Source organism: Myxine glutinosa, chromosome 3, assembly GCF_964187855.1.
Source record: "Myxine glutinosa chromosome 3, kmMyxGlut1.1, whole genome shotgun sequence".
NCBI classification, from domain to species: Eukaryota; Metazoa; Chordata; class Myxini; order Myxiniformes; family Myxinidae; genus Myxine; species Myxine glutinosa.
Window position 1 is genome coordinate 120,730,349 of NC_136263.1, and position 25,765 is coordinate 120,756,113.

The 25,765-nt window shown below is 46.4% G+C and overlaps 1 protein-coding gene across 1 annotated transcript; it reads left to right on the top strand.

The window, feature by feature from the left end:
- The first annotated feature begins 611 nt into the window (after nucleotides 1-611).
- LOC144891221 (uncharacterized) lies at nucleotides 612-1,403 on the top strand. The gene is made up of 2 exons (XM_078773606.1): nucleotides 612-1,175; nucleotides 1,329-1,403. Exons 1-2 carry the CDS (start codon nucleotides 612-614, stop codon nucleotides 1,401-1,403), a joined length of 639 nt encoding a protein of 212 aa, XP_078629732.1.
- The last annotated feature ends 24,362 nt before the right edge of the window (nucleotides 1,404-25,765 follow it).

Here is a 25,765-nt window from a genome sequence, read left to right on the forward strand (position 1 = left end):
GCTGTTGAATTCGGGTCCCGAAAAATTATTTTCGAGAATTTTTATTTTTTTTAATCGGCCCTTAAGTAACTTATGAGGGGTCAAATAAGGGTTTTTCATGATTCTGAGTTGATTGTTAACATTTATATTTCACCACAGACACTCCTTTGTGGAAAAATAATTTCTAAATATATCTCATTTTCTACTTTGCAGGACATGGAGTCTAGCAATATGGATGAAGACGTTACTCCACCTGTGCTCAATTGCTTCATCTGTGCACGCTCGGATACACCAGCTGAAAGGCTCATACAGGCAACTCCAAAGGGATACTCAACTTTATTGAAACAAGCAGAAACTGTCGAAAATGGTACTGTTGTGGAACGTATGAAGGAGGCTCAAAAGGAAGGAAAACTGAGGTACCACCAGAAGTGTAAAAATGATCTGTACAACAACTTTGTTGCAACCACCAAGAAGTCAGCTCAAGCATGAAAGGCAGAGAAAGAGTCATCAAAGTCAAGTCAAAGATAAAAGCCCTGTCATCACTAAGAAAATTTCCCTTGGTCAACGAGAAAAAGATTCACCTTGACTCACTAAAGTTGTTCAACCGACTGATCATTTTCGCCCAGCGGGATATGACAGTTGAGACAAGCTTACAGTATGAGCTGACTCCCTTCCCATTGTCCCTGTTCAGCAACAAAGATCAGAAGATGAACAAGGCAAACAAGGCAGACTTTTCAAATACAAGCCTGAAGGCGTTAACTGATCCACTTGACTTGACTAACCAACCCTGCTGCACCCTCGTAATTGATGGCGGATGGCTTGTCTACATGGTGAAGTGGGAACAACGTCAGACCTGGCAGGAGATCGCCAACAGTTACCTGAGCTACGTGCAGTATCTGGGCCGCTGCTCCCAGAAGATCATTGTGGTCTTTGATGGCTACAGCAGATCACCAAAAGATCACGACCACATCCGGCGTACCAATAATTCCTGCTGTAATCTCCAGATTCGACCGGATATGTCCAACTGGACCCCAAGAGCAAAGTTTCTGGACAACACTCATAACAAGAGTGAGCTCATCCACCTTCTCTCTTCAACCTTCCGAAAACATCACATCACTGTGGAGCAGTGTGACAATGATGCTGACACTTCAATTGTGAGAGAGGCATTGGCTGCTGCTTCAGATGGCTCTGTTGAGGTCAGTACCATTTGTGTCTTCAGTTAGTATAACTATTGGATGGAGCCCGGGGGGAGATGGGGTAATTTAAAAATAAGAGAATTCACACTGTTGAAAAGTTAAATCTGTTCTTGAATGGTTCATTATGCTTTGTACATGTTGTTATATTTTCAGGTGCGGGCAGAAGATGCAGACGTGCTGGTAATGCTGGTGCACCATAGCTCAGACAGCCACCATCCACTCTTCTGAACCACATCAAACGGCTCTTATGACGTCCGAAAGATCAAAGAATCTCTCTCCGAAACACAGAAGAGCTACCTGCTTTTCTGTCACGCCTTCACGGGGTGTGATACAGTTTCTGCAATCACTGGTCATGGGTGTGCATGGGTATGAGCCAGTTCCAACACTGGACCCCACGGCTCCTGAGGAGCTATTGCAGTTCACGAGCTGTAATTGTCATGGAGATTGCAGCAACCGGCGATGCAGCTGCAAGAAGAATGGGGTCATGTGCATCTCGGCCTGTGGAGTCTGTAATGGCATTACATGCAGAAACTGCAGTCATGATGTTGTTGAGTCTGAAGAAGACATAGACAATGACTGTTGAAACTTCTGACATTGTGAATGAGAAATAACTCTTGAGTATTATATATGTATGTGAAATAAAAGCTACTTTGTGTGTAAATGTAAAAGTGAAAATATAAATGTTAACAATCAACTCAGAATCATGAAAAACCCTTATTTTTGACCCCTCATAAGTTACTTAAGGGCCGATTAAAAAAAATAAAAATTCTCGAAAATAATTTTTGGGTACCCGAATTCAACAGCTTTTTTTCTGGGTTTCCCACGGGAGTTGAACTTCAACATTTTAACACATGTTATTACACACCTTTACAAACATATTGGTGAAGAAATTTTTTGGTAACAATTTAGTTAACAGATTTGTGAAATATCTCATAAAATGCCCTTACTATGAGCTTTGAACCACCGCAGCTTTGAACCACCGCAGCTTTGAACCACCGCAGCTTTAAACCACCACAGCTTTGAGCTTCGACGGCAGTTTCGACTGTGGCCACGAAGAACGGCGACACCAGAACGTGCCGATCAAGAAGGGGGCGGCGGCTGCTCACTCCCGGCCCGACCGTGCTCCGGTTCCAGTTGGACCTTCCTCTCCTTCCAGCCAATCGTTCCTGCCTTCATTCCCCAGTCGTGTAAGTGTGCTCGTAGTCTGTCTTTTGTCTTGTCCTGGGGTACTAAGTAAGACTGCATAGGTAAGCTAAGGTGCACTGTGTCCGCTTCTTCTTCTTCTGTTTTTATTTTATTATCCTTCCTCCTCCTTGGTTTCTTTTAATTGTGTAAATATTAGTAATAAATTATATTTGTCTTTCATACCTTTTGTCTTCTTCTTTCCATTACATCCTTCGTCTTTGTCTTTTCCCCATTGGACACCTGTGGCATGATTTGGCCAACGTTTCAGGATCGGGGTTTAGTCTTTGCTAATGACTCGAACTTCGGGTTGCTAAAAACCGCTCGGCAACTAGACCATCCAAACCGGGGTTCGAGCAGGAGTCCCTCCCTTGCTCGCGGTCAGGAGTGGCACTCAGGTCCTTGGGACCTTTTTGTAGACCAAATACCCTGGCTGCTCCCAACCGGGAGGAGCGTTGGGACCCCCAGGACTCACGTCGGTCAGTCACGGACAAGGGGACTAATCCCCCCTTCTTAAGGGGAAAAGGCCGACGGAGAGATCCGTAACAATATATATACAGTCACATGAAAAAGTAAGTACACCCCATGTAAAGTTTTGACATTTTCAACATATTTCAACATACAGCTATTTGATCTTCATTTCAACAATATTGATAGATAAAGGTATATAATATAACAAATATCATGAAACATTTACATTTTGTAGTCCATTGTATAATTTAAATAAATATAAATGCAAATTTCGCAAGTGGAAAAAGTAAATACACCCTTGGCTCTAATAGGTGGTATTGCCCCCTTTGGCAGAAACAACCCCAAGTAGGCATTTCTTATAACTGTCTACCAGTCTCTGACATCGACTGGGAGAAATTTTTGCCCACTCCTCCATGCAGAATTCTTTCAGCTGTGTGATGTTTGAGGGGTTTCTTGCATGCACAGCTCGTTTCAAATCCCCCCATAACATCTCGATGGGATTTAGATGCGGGCTTTGACTTGGCCATTCCAGAACCCTCCATTTCTTTATTTTCAGCCATTCCTTGGTGGATTTACTGGTATGTTTCGGGTCATTGTCATGTTGCAAGGTCCACCTTCGGTTGAGCTTCAACTTTCCGGCAGATGTCCTCACATTATCCTCAAGCACCCTCTGGTACAATGAAGAATTCATAGTGGATTCTATGATGGAGAGCTGCCCAGGCCCTGATGCAGCAAAGCTGCCCCAAACCATAATATTTCCACCACCATGCTTTACAGTTGGTATCAGGTTCTTGTGGTCAAATGCTGTCTTTGGTTTTTGCCAAACATGTCTTCTGGTACTGTGGCCAAATAGCTCTACCTTTGACTCATCTGTCCAGAGCACATTGTTCCAGAAGTGCTGGTCTTTGCCGAGGTGTTCATTGGCAAACTATAGTCTTGCCCTAATGTTCTTTCTGGACAGCAAAGGTTTCCTCCTGGCACACCTCCCATGTAGATCAAATTTGTGCAGCCTCTTTCTAATGGTAGACTCGTGCACTTTGACATAAACAGTGGCAAGAGCTACCTGTAGGTCCCGTGATGACATTCTGTGGGTTCTTCGAGACTTCTTTCAGCATCTTGAGGTCTGCTCTCGGGCTGAACTTGCTGGGACGGCCTGGCCTGAACAAGTTGGCAGTTGTTTGGAATCTTCTCCACTTGCAGAAGATCTTCCAGACAGTCGAATGTTTGATTTCAAATTGTTTGGAGATCTTTTTAAATCCCTTCCCAGACTTGTAGGCATCGATAACCTTCTTTCTGAAGGCCTCAGAGAGCTCTTTTGATCTAGGCATGGTGACGCCGCAAACTTCAACAACAAAGAGCAACCCAAACTAAATATCTGAGGTTTAAATAAGACAGGTTCCTCCAAGATCCTCTCTAACGATGTTCTAATCATTTGCACCTGAGCTGGTGCACCTGATTCTAATTTAGGTATTTGAAGTAGTGATAAATGTAGGGGTGTACTTACTTTTTCCACATGCGAAATTTGCATTTATGTTTATTTAAATTATACAATGGACTACAAAATGTAAATGTTTCATGATATTTGTTATATTATATCACCTTTATCTATCAATATTGTTGAAATGAAGATAAAATAGCTGTATGTTGAAATATGTTGAAAAAGTCAAAACTTTACATGGGGTGTACTTACTTTTTCACGTGACTGTATATAGATAATGGCAAGGTGGTGACAAGGTACACATGCACATGGAAGTGGATACCTAGACCTGGGAGGGCTTCGTTCCACCTTCTGAAACCCGCATATGGCGATAACAACCAACAACACACACACAAATGGCTTATGAAATCCACAAATTGATATGAACATTGGATGAAGATCAGTGTGCACGTCTAATTATCGTTTTATTTTCTGCCATGGCTTGGAATGTCCAAGAACGTCAAATTCCCCTTCACGATGACTGATCCTTAGACAAGTGGAATGATGGCATTTTGAGCTTCAAGAGTAATTTAATACACATCAATGTCATGGATATGACGTCCAATTTGTAATCAAACGTCTGCTCTTTCATGTCTTGACATTGTCTCAACCTTCAACACCGCATCTTCATTTTGAACATCACGAGGTATATATAATAAAGAGCTGTGTGAAACGTTCTGTCCTGATTGAGAAGTTAAAAAAAAAAATTCATTGACGGTGATTGTTTAATAAGTAAAAAGCAACAAGAGCTTTTATTTGTGGCCAATAATAAATAAAATTGAAAATGTTGAACAAAAATATGTCGAAAATGTCTTCATAATTCAGATTAAAGTACGCTAATGTCTCCTGGTTGCCATTTATGCGAAGCTCGTCCATGAGTCTGAGATCAATGTAAAAATAAATAATATATTTATTTATTTTATGTGGGGATCTTTTCACACACCCCATTTCCTGTCTATCAACATACAGGTAGTGGACAAAAAGTGGAAGCACCAATGTAAAGTCACTTAATAGGGCGTTGGGCTACCACGTGCGCCCAGCACTGCCAGTACGGCCTGTATGCGCCGTGACATAGAGTCCATCAGCGTCTGAAATTCTGCAAGAGGAATGCAACACCATTCTTCCACAATAAAATCAATCGACTCACACCTGTTCGGTGGAGGTGGAAAACACTGTCTCGGGTGTCGTTCTAGAATATTCCATAAATGCTTGATTGGGTTCAGATCTGGTGACTGAGAAGGCCGTGACATATGAATACCATCAGTGTCATGCTCATCAAACCATTGGGCGACCAACCACGCGTGCTCTGTGGATGGGGGCGTTAGGGGGGTCTCCTCTTGCAGCGACGCTACCCATTATTATAGGCAGCCAGGCCTGTGCAGCATTTCTATACATGACCCTAAGCATGCTGGGATGTTATTTGCTTAATTAATTTATGGGCCACACCTGTGTGGAAGCCATTACTTGGTGTCCCTCATTTACCCAGGTGTTTCCATTTTTTTGTCCACCACCTGTATATGTACAGTAAATATTGACAAATTGGACAATTAATCTAAAGTAAGTAAAATAGAAAAAACAAAACACAAAAAACAAATGCACTTATGTAATACTCATATATTTAAATATTGGCTAACCTATTTGTTAAATTAGGATCAGACCGTGCATGACATCATAATATGTTACATCAGGTCAATGAAAGGATCAGACCGTGCCTCATCATTCTAAGTTCCCGATAAGAAAATTTATTTCCATAAGGGTGTCGGGGGCACAGAGAGGGGGGGGGGGGGGGAGGGGACGAGGGGAAATATCGCAGGTCTCAAAACCCCTTAGAGAGGGGACATATTATTTTCTAATAACATTAGTATTATGCTAATATAAATAGTGTTGTTATTATTATTGTTACTTTTGTTATTAGAAACGGCCTTGGAAAAACGCCATCATAAGCTATGTTAACAAGGATACACACTTCAACACGCAACCCCCTTGGCAGGAAAACCCCCCTTGTGGTGGAAGGGGAGGGAAGATCGCTACGACGTCAGTCGTGTGACCCTTGTCAAGTTTGGTTGTGATTGGATAAGTAACGATCGAATGTATCGCAGTTAAAAAAATCATACAGACAGACACCAAATTGCATATTTTGGTATGATGTTGATGATGATGATGATGATGATACTGTGACCTCAGATTCAGATCCACATTTCAGACAACACATTTGGGGGACCCACAGCGCATAAGGGGACCTACAGTACATGTGGGGGGAATGCAGCACATGTGGGGGGAATGCAGCACATGTGGGGACCTATAGAAAATTTGGGGACATACAGCACATGTGGGGGATCTACAGCACATGAGGCGAACATATAACACATGTGGGGACCTACAACACATTTGAGGGACTTAAAGCACATGTGGGGGACCTACAACACATATGGAGGATCTATATCACATGTGGGGGACATATAGTACATATGGAAGAGACCCTTCAGCACATGTGTGGTGATGCAGGCATGAAGGAGATAATATAACCACCTTTAGAGGCCATGAAGGAGATAATATGAGGGAGGGTAATGCTATGAATAGATATACCACCGTAATCTTCACTAAAAATGAAACGATTTGGTTTGAGCATTCCAAGGACAGATAGATGAAGAATGACATCAGGATTGGGGTGACGGGAGGAATGATTGAAGACATGAAGAAAAACCCCACTGTATGAACGGGATGGGGGCAAGGCATGCCCTGTTGGGAAGGGTCCAGGAATGAAACAGAAAGGCAGGGAAGAAGAGGAAGCAGTAAGGGGGAAGGACATTTTGAAATGAGTGGATGAAGATAAACATTTTAAAATTGTCGTTTAAACGATGCTAATTGGTGAAGTAAGAGGGAAGGAAGAAAAAGGGAGATGAGGAAATAAATAATTTTGGGACTGAATGATTTAAGGAATGAGCTCAAAATCAGTTGGAAAATGAATGACCTTTATTGACCCTGAAGGGGTTGCGAGAGTATTGCAATGCCCGTGTGTGTGTGTGTGTGTGTGTGTGTGTGTGTGTGTGTGTGTGTGTGTGTGTGTGTGTGTGTGTGTGTGTGTGTGTATCCACTACTACATATATTTTCGCTTTAAAAATGGTTTTCTCTGCAACCGCGCTTGTCCGATCGTTGCAAAACTTTAAACATAGGAGGGACTCCCCATGGAGAAATTTTACTGTTAACTCAGACGTCATAGGTCACATGGTATGGCAACCATATTGGTTTAAGAAAAAATGGATATCATTTTCTCCGAAACCGCTGAATGAAATAAAAATTAAACTTGGCATGTGTCATCGACTTCCCATGGGTATATAGGATGATAACGATGACGTCATTGGTGAAATTGTATTCCAGACATAATCGGGTGAATTGTAAGCCTTATCCAACTAGATGGTTTTCATAGAATACTTACCCTGCGCAGTCAACTTGGTGCAAGTCAACTCTTGTGTTTTTTTACGTTTTTTTTTTTTCTTTGATCCAATTTGAAGAAATTGTTACGAAGAAATATTTGTTATATACAAGATTTTTCTTTGAAGGCTGCCAGAACACGTGAGCGATGACATAATAAATTTATATTCTCTAATATAATTGTTGTGTAGATCACGCACAATAAATTTCAAACTGATCAGACTAAGCGCTGTCCCTGTCAAATTATGACGTCATAAGTAAGGCACCAATGACATCATCGGTAACAACACTTATTCCCCATGCGGAAGTCTTTACAATGGGCTATGTTTCAATTTTTTCCATTGAGCAGTTTTGGAGATCGAGGTGCAATATTATTCGATATTTCCAAGATGGAGCCTGTATCACGTGACCTATGACGTCGTAATTATTATTTTAAAATTCTACCGGCGGAGACTCTCCTATGGTCAGAATTTCCTGTCCACCGGACTAAGAGTTGCAGAGAATTTTTTTTTTCATGCTGATCAGATCAAACGATGTATTTGTTGAAATATGACATCATAATCAAGGCACCGTTGACATCATCATTAACATATCTTATTCCCCATGGGGAGTACTTGACAATGAGCCTCGTTTCAATTTTTTCCATTCAGCCATTTCAGGGATATAGAGGTGTAACGTTTTTCCAAGATGGTGTCTATGCTACATGACCAATGACGTTATAATTATGAATAAAACATTGTACAGGCGGAGGTGCTTCTATGGTAAAATTTCGTGGCAATTGGACCAATAGTTGCCAAGGAAATGAATTTTTAAAATGCAGGCACTTACGTATGTCACACATACGCCACACGTACGCACCCGAATGCCTAACCTTGCTTTTCGCTTCTCAAGCTCAGGGTAAAAATGGTTTTCTCTGCAACCGCTTGTCTGATTGATGCAAAACTTTAAACATAGGAGGGACTCCCCATGGATAATATTTTATTGCCTGCTCTGACATCATAGGTCACATGGTATGGCTGCCATATTGGAATAAAGGCAAACATTTGGACATCATTTTCTCCGAAAATGCTTAACGAAAAAAATTGAAACTTGGCATATGTCATCAACTCCCCATGAGGTATATAGGTTGATAACGATGATGTCATTGGTGAAGTGGTATTCTAGCCATAATTGGTTGCATTGAAATCTTTATCCGAAAAATCGGAAACTTCATATATCTGTTCTGATCTGTGACCCTATGTTCATAATAGGTTGTGCATAATGTAATATATGCATAATAAATTAAATTATGACGTTCATAATCCATTCCAAGAAGCTATGTGACATACTAGCAGTGGACCATATTAATAGTAGCGTGTTCAGTTAACGATGGTATTTTTGTTCAGAATGAATGTGCGAAGCAAGACTATGCTCTCCACGAGTGTTGGTCTAGTTATTATTTGTGGTTGTTTGGTGAAGAAAGAGGAAGGAGAAAAAGGAAAGGTTTCAAGGCAAGGCAGGATGACAAAGGACGAGATTGATGGAAGATAAAGTTTAGCAAGGACTGAATGAGGAAGCAGGCCTGTCCAAAACATAGCCAATAAGGAACAAGAGCTCTTTCACGAGCCTCGATTCAGTATTAAAAAAAAAAAAAAAAAAAAAAAAACATTAGGTAAGGGGCATTATAGTCCCCCGTCGCACCGCACAGCGAAAGGGGGACTATGGTTTTCCCCTCCGTCCGTGTGTGTGTGCGTCCGTGGGTGCGTCCGTGCGTGCGGGCGGGCGTGCGGGCGTGCATGCAAACGTGCGTGCGTGCGTCCGTGCATGCGTGCATGCGTAAGCGAAGGACCGAATTCTAATTTGGTGTGTGGGTGCAACCCACGTCAAAATCCAAGATGGCCGCCGCCATGTATGTCTGACGCCATGTATGTCTGAACCTTGTGAGCGGAATATTTTGAAAAATAAGCGAAGTACCGACTTCTAATCTGGTGCATGGGTGTATCTAGGCATAAGGAAGAAAGCTATTGAAAATAGGGTCGCCACGTCGAAATCCAAGATGGCCGCCACCATATATATGTCTGAACCTTGTGAGCGAAATGTTGAAAAATAAACGAACTACTAACTTCTAATCTGGTGTGTGGGTGTATCTACGCATAAGGAAGGACGTTATTGAAAATTGGGTCGCCACATCAAAATCCAAGATGGCCGCCGCCATGTATGTCTGAACCTTGTGAGCGGATTTTCTTGAAAAATAAGCAAAGTACCAACTTCTAATCTGGTGTGTGGATGTATCTAGGCATAAGGACGAACGGTATTGAAAATTCGGTCGCCACGTCAAAATGCAAGAGGGCCGCCACCATATGTCTGTCTGAACTCTGGTGTGTGGGTGTATCTAGGCATAAGGACGAACGCTATTGAAAATTCGGTCGCCACGTCAAAATGCAAGAGGGCCGCCACCATGTATGTCTGAACCTTGTGAGCGGAATATCTTGAAAAATAAACGAACTACTAACTTCTAATCTGGTGTGTGGGTGTATCTACGCATAAGGAAGGACGTTATTGAAAATTGGGTCGCCACATCAAAATCCAAGATGGCCGCCGCCATGTATGTCTGAACCTTGTGAGCGGAATATCTTGAAAAATAAACGAACTACTAACTTCTAATCTGGTGTGTGGGTGTATCTATGCATAAGGGAGAACGCTATTGAAAATTGCGTCGCCACGTCAAAATCCAATATGGCCGCCTTGCGTCTTCCACTTTCTCAACTCACATCACTTCACCGATGGGGGACCGAGGCATAACGCTTGTTGGTTTTTTCTCCGACATGCTCTATAATTAATGAATTACATCAGTTTAGAACGAAGGAAAGAATTGTGCATGAGGAAGAAATTAGAGCAAGGGTGGGAAATGGGATAGAGAGACAATCGGATGGGTAAGCTCAATTAGCCAAAAATGTAGAGGCCAAACTAGTCGAGGCAAATACACAAGATCGAAATAACCAAACGGGCACCTACACTATATGACAATAAGAACACAATATGAACAGCAATCGACACAAACAAAATTGCACAACAATTGATGACAACACAGACAAATCCAGAGAGTGTTACTTAACATCGGAAGCCGATCACAGAGAGAAGATTAAAAGCTTCCACCACCAAAAAAACTGGAACTTCTGAAGGGAAGGAGCATGGAAAAGAAAATAATAAAGGGTTGCCCACTGTTTCCGCTCATAGATGAAATCAGCCAACCACATGGGGAGGGGGTCCTGCATGCCAAAGGGAGACAATTTAGACATCAAGGCTGGATGCCAGACAGTGTCAAAGACTTGAGAGATACCCACAAAGTTGGCTCTAACCTATTGCTTGTGGTTCCGAGCATCCATCCACTGCTGTCTCGGAAGGAGTAACATATCCCAGTTGGAATTTCCAGGTCAGAATCAAAATTGTTTGTCAGAGATTTGCGAGTTAGAGAAGAGATAGCGCCTGAGATCAGTTACATTGGTGAACTCCATTATTTTTCTCATGATAGGGAGAATGCTGATAGGTCTGAAATTTAGGGAATCCATATTGGAACCTTTCTTTTTGGTAGGAGTAATGCTTGCAACCTTCAAAGATGGAGGAACTTGACTATCCAAGAAGGACCCGTGAAATAAAGAGGAGAGCCCATGTGATGGGACAGAGGCACAGTTCCTGAAGATTAAAGCAGTAATTCCATTTGCAGAAGAGGTGTCAAGTTGGGTTAGAGACTTCTCCACTATGGCAGAAGAGAAGTCCAACATGCTGTAAGAAACATTCTTTAAAGGTGGAAATTATGGATACAGGAAGGGCTGGATTTGGGAGCTTGACTTTTTCAGTGAAGACTGTGTTCAATAACTCTGCTTTTACCCAAGGATGCATACAAGTAACTTTGGCACAGGAGGGAAATCAGCCCATCATGTCTGCACTGCACCAATCTCGGTATCACTACCCACACACACACACAGTTACCTACCATCCACACAAACCAATATACCCCATGCACCTCTACCTCCAATGCATCCATGCACCTATTTAAATCACATTTAAACGTATTCACCCCTCCACTGCCGCTACCTTTCTGGAGAGACCATTCCACGAATTAACCACTCTCCGACTGAAAACCCCCAGCTTTAAATCCTCCTAACTTTCATCTTCTTTACCCTCAAGCTATGGCACCTGGTCCTAACACTGTCCACTCTGAAAAACTCCACTGCCCATATCCTGTCCACACCCTTCATTTTTTTTTAATATCCCATTATTTTTTTCGAGTGGTGTCCAGCATAATCTCATCCTTACGAGGGACAAATGGAAGGAGAATGTGTAGCAGACACAAACCAGATCAGCTCTCACCTGGCTTTGGATGGTTGTGAGAGGCTGGAGAATTTGCATCGCAGGTGAGCCAGATTTCAGCCCTGGCTCTTTGTAGGACAGATACATAACAGTTCCGAGCTGTCTGAAGAAACTGAGGACTGCCATGCGTCAGATTTGCCTTCCAGGAGAAGAATCCAAGCTTATTTTTGTGATGGCCTCACCACACGCATTAGTGTACCCCGTGTTGAGATGAATGGACAGAACTGTTGAATGCCAGATGGCACGGACTTGTGAAAACGATAAATTAGTCCATTGCAGAGAAACTTTTCAGAAGCAGTCATTTTTAGGAGCTGATATGATGATGGACTAGTCTTGAATGAAGAAAGTGGATTTTAATTCCAGACCAATTGGCTTTATCAAATTTCGTGCACGCCTGCACTTCGGAGATTCTCCATTAACTGCCATAGTGATGCCCACTTTTACCAATACATGTTCAGAAGAGCCTCGAAGAGCTGGACAAGTTCGAAGAATAGTTTGACGTGGCAAGATCTGGTAACGAATTGTGTGTTGGCCATTTGTGGAGATACATGTTGGAAAAAAAAACAGGCTGAGTAAGTCGAGCCGTTTCACAGAATGACTTATCTGCTCAGCCAAACAATGAAGCATGCGAACCAACACCAATCCAGTTGACATGGTGGCAATTAAAATGTCCACAGATTAGGAATTATGAACAGGGTGAAAAGAGAGCAGAGGGCGAATGTTTACACAGAAAGCCCCATGTACGGAGTCACTGGATTTGGGGGATGATGGACCACACAAAGGAACAATGCATCCAGGAGAGGCACACCAAGCCAGCCATATGCACACTCCATATGGTTGGGTCATCCAGTGGAGGGCAACGTTTGGGAGGAAATGAGGAATGAACATACACAATGGCACTAGCACCAGCACAGCAGGTTGTGTTTGGGTTATCAACATGGCTGCACACCTGTATGTAAAACACTCAGGCTAACAACCACTGGCATGAGTTCTTCCAAAGTATTTAACACACCATATACACAAGTTACATATGATTTCGTCAAATAAGCACCTTTTAAACAAAATGAGTTGTTTTTCTTTCATAAAGATGTACACGTATGGTTTGCTCAGCAAGGATGCAAACAAAGGAGGATTCCAAATTGAATTCATTCAAAGCAGGTATTTATATGCAGTGTAAGTGTCCAATCAAGGACACCACATTGACAATAGGTTCAAAACATTTCTTCCTCTAATTACTGTTCATGATTGCATTGTCTATAATGGAAGTAAACATTTTGTTTCTATTACTTGTTGGAATATTTGCTGGAAGGTGACGAAAGCATAGTTACAGCGCTCCATCCAAACAAACCGCTGCCTCTTGGTTATCTTCGCTCACGCATCCGTCTCTGATTATCTTGGCTCACGTTTCTCATTCCCTCTCTGTGATCAATTTTGGCATGCATAATTTCTTTGTAGAAACAGCAGTGTGTACACACACATACACACAGAAAAAAAGGCACAAGCTATTTCACACTTATGTGGAACATGAAGCTGGCTCTATCCAGACATGTCATGGACGGCAGATGTTTCATACGATTTCATCGGAACAGTCGCTGTCACCACAGACACAGATTTATGGCAAGCAGGACAAGATGCAACATCTTGGCGTGCATCGAGGCGGTAACGATAACCAAGCCTGTCTGTTTTGTTTCGCTTTTCAAATGCAAAAGGCTAATGAACAGTGCTACAGCAGATGAATGGAGCTCATGTCTCGGCGCTCCATTTTTTTCCCCCTGCCATGTCCCTGCGCCTAGTGAGATATTGTTGGTTCAGCTGTAATTTACAAGCGGTATCACCGGTAATGGCATGGCCCAATTCCCGAGGATGAGGGTGGATCAAGGACAATATCGTAGTTATATTTTGAGGCTTGAGGCCTTATGGTGTTGTGTAAATTTCAAATGTGTGCTTGCTTGCAGAGGCTGACTTGGGGGTGCTGGGTTAGCTCAACACTCAAAGATCCTTCTCTGGATTTTAAGGGCCTTGAGTTCACACCCAGGTCTCCCGTGAACCTTGGTAGTAAAACTATTGACCGGTACGGAAATATCATCGCCGTGAGTCGCATGAAAATTGAAATTGTCGGGATATGGTGCGGTGATGCCTTAAAGACCTTCATATCGCTATGATTTGACTTGTGCTGAACAAGGAACTTGGCAACTGAACATAAGTCATCAATTTTCCACAAATGTAGAACTGCTAACATCGCAAATTGCTTTTCCACTATGAAAGGGTCTCCTGGGGTTTTCTTACTCTCTGCTGTTTTCCTTCAGTTGGGTAAGATATTTCAATGATAGTCGTTTTTTTTCTTTGCTTCTATTTCGGTCCATTGATCAGGAAAGTCCTAAAAAATAGGCCTCTTGGTGCCAATAATGCATTGAATCAAAACGGTTATGAACCAACAGCGTTTTCATATAAATAAGGGGTGGTTACCACTGCCTGTATCTTACTAGTTATCGTTATTCATGACTATATTTAATCTTCACACATGTACGATAACTTAGTTCTTATGTGGGATTATCCGAAACGAAGAAAAGGAAATTCTTACTTGGCTTGTTTGTGTTCCTTGTGCCTTTATAACCTCTTTGTCTGCGGCGATGAACGTCGGCGTGTAATATATGGCCAGAGCTTTGCAAGTCCAAGAACAGCTTGTCCGATCTGGATGTAGCGACCATATTACCCTTGTTTTTGGCAGCAGATTACCCGTGACAATGCCAGGAAGCATCAACTGCTGTTATTTGGTGCCAATCCTTTCATTGGTACTGTGACTCGTCCATGGAGAGGTTAGTGGTCTGGATATGGACCCTGTGACCAAAGGCAGAGGTATTTCAACTACACCTTATGTTAATAAAATGTTTGTCTAGGTTTTTAAAGATAATTATGATGCTTGGTTGATTAGAAATACTGTAAAAGTTATGCATGAGAGACATGATGTAACTAGTTGCTAAAACTGATAGTAGAGGCAAACATGAGTTGTAGCACGTATTTGGTCTGAAATTGACGTTATTTTGATTCCATCCTTACTATAATTCACAAACTGTTTTGTGTTTGTTTGTTTGTTGCACTACTCCTCCTACAGTTCTGGGCCAATTATATCCAGACTTGCTACATAGGATCATCATGACCAGAAATTGTGTATAGGGGTGTTTTTACCCTGCACTTGTGAAGCGAAAAGCAGGGTTAGGCATTTGGGTGTGTGCGTATGTGCGTATGTGTGGCAAGCATGTCTGCATTTTAAAAATTCTTTTTCTCGGCAACCGTTGGTCCGATTGACATGGTATTTTACGATAGGAGCACCTCCACTTGTAGAATTTTTTTTATTCATAATTAGGATGTCATAGGTCATGTGGTAAAGACGCCATCTTGAACAAACATTACACCTCTATAGCTCTCAAACCGCTCAATGTACAGTAAAAAGTTGAAACAGGGCTCATTGTCAAGTACTCCCCATGGGCAATAAGATATTTTTATGTTTGTGGGGGGTAGGCAATGAAATACCTTAGTCCAGGTAGAAGTGTATAGATTACCATGCTCCGAATGTCATGATGCCGAAGAAGCACCCCCATGTATCATAAGTAGGGATCCGTTAGACCGTATATCGTGTGTAATTGTTACCATGACATGTGTAAGTGTATAATTGTTACCATGACGAGGAGTGGGGTTATGTTAATTCGTTAGGGATTAAGGGTAATTAATCCCCTGTATGTAATTGCCTCTGTTATTTCGCCTCTGTTCCTTATGACAATGCAACACACACACATATAGCCAGACAATCGGCATGCAAATAAACACCAAATAAAAGTAACCGGTACAGGACATTATTCCACTTCCACTGATACCACCGACGGGTGATCACAAGAGCAGGCAGGTCCCCCGAGGCCACGCCCCGGAGAGCAGTGATTGGTTAGGATTATCGAGCAACAAAGAGAGGGACTCGCTGGTTGGAACAGGCATGGGCGGCGACAGATGATGTCAGAGCCTTGAGTACAAAGGAGTTGGAGGGCCGACATTTTCTCTCTCTGTTTCTGGATCTGGAAGTGAACGGTCGCCGATAAGCTCTTGCGCCAGGGACATTGGAGGTCTCGACGATCGGGGGGATGAGTGTGGCTGGAGTGACCGAACGGGCACGGCCTGCTCGCTTTGCGCACGGAACCATGAGTGAGCGGACTGTACATGGAGGCCAGTTTCCCATGCATAAACTGTGCGTCCTGGGCCTGTGGTTTTTTTCCACGTGAGGACGGAGGGCCTGTGACGATTCCGGTTGATCACGGGGACCAGAGCTAAGTCACAATTACACATTTTTATTTTCACTTTTATTGTTCCCTTTGTCTGGATACGAGTCTGTATGGGGGCACCCAATTTAGGAATTTCAGTTTTGTCGTGCATTATTTGGTTACCGGCATTTCTTCAATAAAGCCGGTATTTTTGTACATTTGAATCCATATCGGTTTGAGTTGATTGTCGCAGGTGCGAAGACGTCTGGTGGAAGCTGTCCAGGTAAGTTCGTCATTCTCCTTTCCCTCGTGTCTAAAGAACACCACCATTTTTGACTGAATGCCTCGGAGTGTAAGCTCGATCAGCAATCCATCCAAAACCCGTCTTTATTGGCACAGACAGGACAATATATTGATGATGATGTCATCGGTGCCTTCATTATGATGTCATAATTCAACAAGTACAATGCTTCATCTGATCAGTATGAAAAAAATATTTCCTCTAACTGTCAGTCTGATGAACACTAAATATGTACCATAGTAGCGCCCTCTCCTGTAGAATTTTGTAATGCTAATTATGACATCATAGGTCATGTTGTACAGGCGCTATCTTGGAAAAATGGAAAACGTTACACCTCTATATCTCCGAAACAGCTCAATGTAAAAAGTTGAAACAGGGCTCATTGGCAAGTACTCCCCATGGGGAATAATATATGTTGATGATGATGTCATCGGTGCCTTCATTATGATGTCATAATTCGACAAGTACACTGACTCATCTGATCAGTATGAAAAAAATATTTCTTCTAACTGTCAGTCTGATGGACACGAAATATGTACCATACTAGCACCTTCTCCTGTAGAATTTTGTAATGTTAATTATGACGTCATGGCTCATGTGGTACAGGTGCCATATTGGAAAAATCGAAAAACGTAACACCTCTATATCTCCGAAATGGCTCCATGGAAAAAAATGAAACATGGCTCACTGTCTGTCAAGTACTCCCCATGGGAATAGGTGTTGTTAATGATGATGTCATTGGTGCCGTAATTATTACATTGTAGCGGCTACCGCTGGGTTTTCACAATCGCCTTGCACCTATCAAGGACGCGGAGCGATCACCATGCCGGACTCGTCCAGGACGCCCGGGCAGGCTCGCCCTCAACTTGCCAGGCCGCAGCCAGGACGCTCGGCCACGCCCCCTCTCGCCTTTCCTGGGCAAACGCTCCGGGATAATGTGTGTATATATATTGCTGCCCGATAAACGGGCTTTTCAGAGTACCTGAGTGTTTTGTTTGAATAAAGCAACTCTGACGAATTACAGCTTTTTGTCGCGTCCATTCTTCCGATCGACCTGGGAGCCCAAGCTCCTTCATTGGTGACCTACCGACATGGACACGGCAGTGGCCCTTAAACTGCCTACCTTCTGGGAGGCTCACGCGGCGGTTTGGTTCGCACAGGCGGACTCCCTGTTCGCCCTGCGAGGCATCACGGCCGACGACACCCGCTTCCACCATGTGGTAGCAGCGCTCGGTTCAGCCACCGCGGCCCGCGCCCTGAGCCTCCTCGAGAGCCCGCCAGCCGCTGACAAATACGGCGCGATTAAAAAGCTCCTCCTCGACGCTTTCGCCCTCCCATCGGCGGAACGCGCACGGCGCCTGCTCGACCTGCCCGAGCTCGGCGACACGCGCCCTTCCGAGTGAATGGACTACATGCTTTTGCTGCTCGGCGAGCACTCTCCGGCATTCCTGTTCCGGGAGCTGTTCCTCCGTCAGCTGCCTAGCCCGGTACGCCTCGCCCTGGCAAGCACGACGATCACAGATCCCCGTGCCCTTGCCAGGGAAGCCGACAAGATCTCCGCCGCAGGCCAGCGCATCGCAGCAGCGACCTGGGGCCCACCGCCGTCCGACGCAACACCCATGGCGCCGGAGCACCCGGCACGGTCGACGACCGAACTGCCAACACAATTGGCGGCCGCTACACCGAGCCGACCACCTCCAGCACGACGACCGGGGCCTCCACCTGACCAAGCATGGTGTTACTATCATGCCAGGTTCGGACAGAAGGCCCGGACATGCCGACCCCCGTGCACCTTCGGCAGGCCGGGAAATGGCCGGGCCGGCGTTCATTACCAGCCATGAGCGCCGGCCACACGGGCAACTTACTGTTCATCACGGATAAAGCGTCCGGACGGCGCTTCCTGTGCGACACCGGCGCCCAACTGAGCGTCATACCCGCCTCTGACCAGGACAGGCAGTCCGCGGTTTGCGGCCCCTCCTTGGTTGCGGCCAACGGATTGGCCATCCGCACCTTCGGCCCGCGCAACGTCACCCTCTGCTTCGGCGGCCAACGCTTTGCTTGGACGTTTGTAACCGCAAACGTGCCCATGGCTCTGCTAGGCGCCGACTTCCTCTGCGCACACGGACTGCTGGTGGACGTCCAACGGCGTCGTTTAATCAACGCCGAAACCTTCAGCTCCCTGGTATGCACATTGAGCAGCTCCGCGCCGACCGAGCTGGCATGCTCCCTCCCGGCGGCGAACGAGTTTGCTCGCCTGCTCACGGAGTTCCCGGCCCTCACGCGGCCGACGTTTTCGGCCGTCACAGTACGGCATGGGATCGAGCACCACATACCAACCACGGGCCCGCCGGTCTACGCCAGAACCCACCGCCTCGACCCAGCCAAGCTCGCCATGGCCAAAGCCGAGTTCGACGCTTTAGAACAACTCGGCATCGTGCGGCGCTCCGATAGAGCGTGGGCTTCGCCACTACACATCGTCCCAAAGCCAGGGGGTGGCTGGCGCCCATGTGGCGACTACCGCCACCTTAACGACGCTACCACCCCCAACAGGTATCCGTTCCCGCACATCCAAGACTTCTCCGCCCGTCTGGCGGGACGGGTCATTTTTTCGAAAATTGATCTCATACGGGGATATCACCAGGTATCTGTCAGGGCGGCCGATGCCCCTAAAACGGCAGTCATCACGCCGTTCGGCTTATTCGAATTCTTACGGATGCCGTTTGGTCTCAAGAACGCGGCTCAGGCGTTCCAGCGCTTGATGGACGGCGTGCTGCGTGACCTGCCGTTCCTTTTCGTTTACCTGGACGACATCCTCGTCGCCAGCACGTCCCGGGCCGAGCACCTCCTCCACCTCCGAACACTGTTCGGGCGCCTCAGCGAGCACGGCCTCATCGTCAACCCGGCCAAATGCCACTTCGGCACGACGGCCGTTGATTTTTTGGGCCACCACATCACCAAGAACGGGGCCGTGCCGCTGCCAACCAAGGTCGAGGCCATCACCACGTTCCAGCGTCCCCGCACCATAAAGGCCCTGCAGGAATTCCTGGGAATGGTGAATTTTTATCACCGCTTCGTGCCCCGCGCTGCTCAACTCATGCGGCCCCTCTACGAAGCCCTCCGGGGCAAGCCGGCCAAGCACGACATCGCCTGGTCCGCAGCAATGGACGCGGCCTTCCAAAGCTCAAAGCGGGCCCTGGCCGATGCAACACTGCTCGCTCACCCGGTGCTCAACGCTCCCATCGCCCTCACCACGGATGCCTCCGACTACGCGGTGGGCGCCGTACATGAGCAATGGGTGAACGTGGTTTGGCAGCCACTCGCTTTTTTCAGCCGGCAGCTCCGGCCGAACGAGCTCAAATACAGCACGTTTGACCGTGAGCTCCTCGGTCTACACCTGGCCGTCCGCCATTTCCGCCACCTCCTGGAGGGCCGACCTTTCACGGCGTTCGTCGACCACAAGCCGTTGGTTTACGCAATGGCCAAGGTCACGGAGCCATGGTCGGCCCGCCAACAGCGCCACCTCTCCGCCGTGTCGGAGTTTACCACGGACATCCGGCACGTCGCCGGCAAAAACAACGCCGTGGCCGACTGTCTTTCCCGGGCCAGCGCGAACGCGGTCCACCTGGGCGTGGACTTTGCGCTTATGGCGGCGGACCAAACCACCGACACCATGGTGCAAGCCCTCCGGGCGGCGGACACGGGCCTCCGCCTGGCCGACATCCCCTTCGCGGACACTGTCCTGCTCTGCGACGTCTCCCAAGTCCAGCCTCGCCCCATCGTGCCCGTCACCTGGCAACGCCGCATCTTCGCCTCCCTCCACGGCCTTTCCCACCCGGGCTGGAAAGCTTCCCAGAAGCTGGTGTCGGCGCGATTCGTCTGGCACGGCCTTCGTCGGGACGTCCGTGATTGGACCAGCACCTGCACAGCCTGCCAACGGGCCAAGGTCCACCGACACACCCAGGCCCCGCTGGCACCTTTCACCATGCCCGAACGACGTTTCGACCACGTCAACGTGGATCTGGTGGGCCCCCTCCCCCCGTCACGGGGGTTCACACACCTGCTCACCATGGTGGACAGGACCACCAGGTGGCCGGAGGCCATTCCCCTCATCTCCACCACCACCGCCGACGTGGCGCAGGCTTTCATCGCCAGCTGGGTCGCCCGCTTCGGCACACCGGCGGACATCTCGTCAGACCGCGGACCACAGTTCACCTCCGAGCTGTGGGGCGCGGTCGCCTGCAACCTGGGGGTCAAGCTCCACCATACTAAGGCCTACCACCCCCAAGCAAACGGGTTGTGTGAGCAATTCCACCGCTCCATGAAGGCCGCGCTCATGGCCGACCTTCAAGATGGCGGTTGGACCGACCGGCTGCCATGGGTCATTTTGGGCCTCCGCACGGCCCCCAAGGAGGACCTCCAGGCATCCACCGCCGAGCTTGTCTACGGCCAGGCGCTACGCATCCCGGGCGAATTCGTGCCCGATGCTACCAGTCCCTGGTCCGCAGCTCACCAGCGCTCGGACCTCCAGGAGGCCGCCCGACGGTTTGCCCCCATGCCAACATCCCACCACGGTGACCCCCAGTCCTACGTCCCCCCAGCACTTCGCACAGCGGAGTATGTTTTTGTGCGTCACGACGCACATCGGGGGCCACTGCGTCCGCCGTGCGACGGGCCCTTCCGGGTCCTGCGACGGGACGACAAGTCGTTCGTCATCAACATCGGCGGCAGGTCGGACCAGATTGCGGTGGACCGCCTCAAGCCGGCGCACGTGGACGTCGACCAACCACCACGGGTGGCCCTTCTGCCGCGGCGAGGCCGCCCCCCGTCCACGGTGCCCCCCACTCGACCGCCCACAACCACACCGGACGCCCCCCCACGACCCGCCAGGGGTCGCTTCGGCCGGGTCATCAGGACCCCCCTCAAATTGACCCTGCCGCTGCAAGTCGATTCTGGGGGGACGTGTGTAGCGGCTACCGCTGGGTTTTCACAATCGCCTTGCACCTATCAAGGACGCGGAGCGATCACCATGCCGGGCTCGTCCAGGACGCCCAGGCAGGCCCGCGCTCAACTTGCCAGGCCTCGGTCGGGACGCTCGGCCACGCCCCCTCTCGCCTTTCCTGGGCAAACGCTCCGGGATAATGTGTGTATATATATTGCTGCCCGATAAACCGGCTTTTCAGAGTACCTGAGTGTTTTGTTTGAATAAAGCAACTCGGACGAATTCCAGCTTTTTGTCGCGTCCATTCTTCCGATCGACGTGGGAGCCCGAGCTCCTTCATCCGAGCTCCTTCAACATCATAATTTGACAGGGACAACACTTAGTCTGATCAGTTTGAAATTTATTGAGCATGATCTATGCAACAATTATATTAGAGAATAGAAACTTTTGATGTCATCGCTCACGTGGTCTAGCAGCCATATTGGATCAAAGAAAAAAGTCGTTCAAAAACAGAAGAGTTTGCTCGCACCAATTTGACTGCGCAGGGTAAGTTTTCTTTGAATACCATCTAGTTTGTCTCTTCCGGTGGTCTTGTGGGTATGGGGGAGGGTGGGAGGCAAGCAAATTCTCTATGTAAATGTGTATCGTGGATCTTGTAGCGGCACAATAGGTGGTACAGGGTATTACAAGTCACCACATTTACAGTAAGTACAGTATTTGTATCACCATGTATTCCAGTGCAATGAGGTGTTTTGAATTATACAGCGAGAGGGGAATGTTGAAGAGCAGGTACTTCTGGTATTGATAATGGATCAACAAGGTACAGATTATTATATTATTTGTGCTGCAAGGAATTTGTTTTAATAGCCTATACTTGACTTGCACTCCATCTGGAGTTATCATCTGGAATTGTGAACATAGCGTGCTGAGATACTCAGCTTCTCCATTCGGTAGTCCGTTGTTACCTCCGCCACCAAAGCTGGATGGAGGTTATGTTTTCACCCCTGTCTGTTTGTCCGTTTGTTTGTTTATTTGTTTGTGAACAAAATATCTCAAAAAGTTGTGGACAGATTGAGACGAAATTTGGCAGAGATGTAGCGTATGTGACAAGGACGAAATTATTATATTTTGGTGAAGATCCGGATTCGGATCCGGCAACGAGAATTTTTAAAAGTGATTCTTCACCAATGGGAGATAGGGCAAAAAAGGAGCACCAGGAAACACTATCTTCCTACTCTCAAGACTGAACTCTCAAACCTGTATCCTTCCTCCAAATCCTGGTGGCGTCTGGTCAAATCTGTTTCTGGTGTTTGTTCCCCCTCCATCCCCTCCCTTACCTCAAATGGCTACACAGTTGACACCGCACGTGACAAAGCCGAATGCCTCAACTCTGTGTTTGCATCAAAATATTGTGTCCCAAACCCATCTCTCTCTGTACCCACCTTTCCCAGTCGAACCCAGCTGCTCCTGGACTCTGTGTCCTTCTCTCCTGATAAGGTGGAAAAGTTTCTGTCAAACCTCGACTCTGATTCTGCAACTGTACCAGACGGCATCAGCCCATGGGTCCTAAAATCCTGCTCTGCCACACTTTCACACCCTCTCTCTGTTCTCTTCACCCTCTCTTTTGCTCAAGGTCATCTGCCATCAGTTTGGAAATCAGCCAACATTATCGCTTTACACAAAAAGGTGCAAAAAAAGATCCTTGCAACTACAGACCAATCAGCCTGCTCACAATTATGAGCAAAGTCATGGAATCCATCATTGCTTCGGATATCAAATCCTTCCTCATCTCCAATGGCTTGATCTCTGATCATCAATTTGGTTTCAGACCAGGTCACTCGACTCTGGACATGCTGCTTCTGCTGCCTCAACAATGGATGGAGGTCCTCAATGCCAAACAGGAAATCAGAATCTCCCTTGACATATCACGTGCCTTCGATACGGTCTGGCACCCCGCTCTGCTCACCAAACTCTCCTCCTATGGTATCCATGGAAAGCTCCACGCATCGCTTGCAGACTTCCTCTCTGGTCATAGTCAACGGGTTGCCCTGAATGGGTTTCTCTCATCTCCTCTTCCTGTTCAGGCTGGAGTTCCCCAAGGCAGTGTTCTGGGCCCTGTGCTTTTTCTGGTCTTCATCAATGATCTCTGCAAACTCTGGAAATCCTCTCTTTCTCTTTGCTAGTGACTCCATTCTCTGCCGCTCCATTCCTCATTCCTCAGATCGGCAGTCTGCAGCCTCCTGACTCTCTCCAGACCTGGAAAAAATCACAGACTGGTCAAACAAGTGGAATATGTCTTTCAATCCTGACAAATCTCACACTCTTACTATGTCTCTCCGAAAAGACCGACTGGACAACCTTCCCATCTACTTTCTCAACAATCCTCTCCAAGAAGTTCTGTCACTCAAGGTTTGGGGTCTCAGAATCTGCCATGATCTTTCCTGGGAAAACCACATTTCCAAGCTGGCTTCCAAAGCCAGTCGCCGACTGGGCAGTGGGCATCCTCCGTTGTGCAAAGTCTTTCCTTGGCACACATGACCTCCTCACCACATACAAGGCAGACTTGTATGTACATACACCACATACTTGGCATACTTGTATGTACATACACCACATACTTGGCAATTCGTAGCTCAATGGAATACTGTTCTCCCCTCTGGGCTGGTGCTCCTCCCTCACACCTAGCTCGGCTTCACGCTGTTGAAACCAAAGCTTTCAGCATCATTGGATTCTCCCGCGATGAAGCTGATTCTGAGGGCTTTTCACTCATTCACCGAAGGCAGGTATGTTGTCTTTCTGTCTTCTACTGACTCCTATCCGGCCTAGCTCCCCCAGCTCTATCTGTGCTCTGTTCCCCAAATATTCGTATAGGTCGCACAAGATCTGCCTGCAACCCTCTTCTGGTGAAATTGCCAAAATCAAGACTCTCTGCTCACCTTCACTCTTTCATTCCTCTTTACTGCCACCTCTGGAAAGATCTCCCTCACTCTCTTCAATCACAGTTCTCCCTCCAGGTCTTTAAAACACCTGTTCACCCCCATCTCTTATCTTACCCCATCGAAATCCTTGATCTTTTCTACTCCCGTGAATTCACCCCAGATGCACTTATTTGAAATACCAACTTCTTTCCTGGAAGTCCTAGCAGTGTCCATGTGTTTTATACCTCTCCCACTCCCCCCTCCCTCCCCCACTCCCCTTCCCATGTCTTCTCCTCCCCCCAAGCCCTCTCCCTCCCACAGATCTCCCAATGTCCCTGTTCTCTGCTGTTGTACTTGTGCGCTTCCCTCTCTCTCCCCATCTTGTCTCCGGCTCCCTTTATTGTATGTTTTGTGTGGCCGTTTTTTTGTGATGAATGTTAGCTCTTACACGAGCCTCGATGTTGTATACAAAAAAACAAAAACAAAAACATAGCAGGATATCTCAAAAGGTTGTGGTCGGATTTGGACGAAACTTGGTGGACAGGTTGGGTGTCTAGCAAGGTCAAATAGATTCGATTTTGGTGAAGATCTGAATATGGATTCGGATATGAGAATTATTTAATTTTTCAAGCGATTCTTCACCATTGGGAGATAGGGCCAAAAACTATACATTGTGGGATATCTCAAAAAGTTATGGGATTTGGACGAAACCTGGTGGACAGGTTGTGTGTGTGACAAGGAAGAACCGTGAAATGGGGGGAATAGGGACAGCAAGGTGAATAGGGACACAAACTGAAAAAAAGTTCGGAAACTTTTTTCACTGAAAATTGATAACCATACTGATTTGTTGAAATTTGGGTTGAAAGTGTTGTCTTGTTTTTTTTAAAAGCAACTTTTAGTCCCTATTAACCCCATAAATGGGTTAAATAGGAATAAATAGGATTTTTATGGCTGTCCCTATTCACCCCGTTTTACGGGTGAATAGGGACAGTCACTAAGACAAAAAAATAATAATCAAGAAACAATCCTGAGTTTCCAACTTATTGCTACATTGATAGCTCAGATGGATGCACATAATATGCACCCATAATATAAACCACGGTGCCAATGAAAAAAAATATGGGATAAAAAGTTTCTCCAAACTGTCCCTATTTCTTGATTATTATTTTTTTGTATTAGTGACTGTCCCTATTCACCCGTAAAACGGGATGGATAGGGACAGCCATAAAAATCCTATTTATTCCATATATGGGGTTAATAGTGTTACGGATCC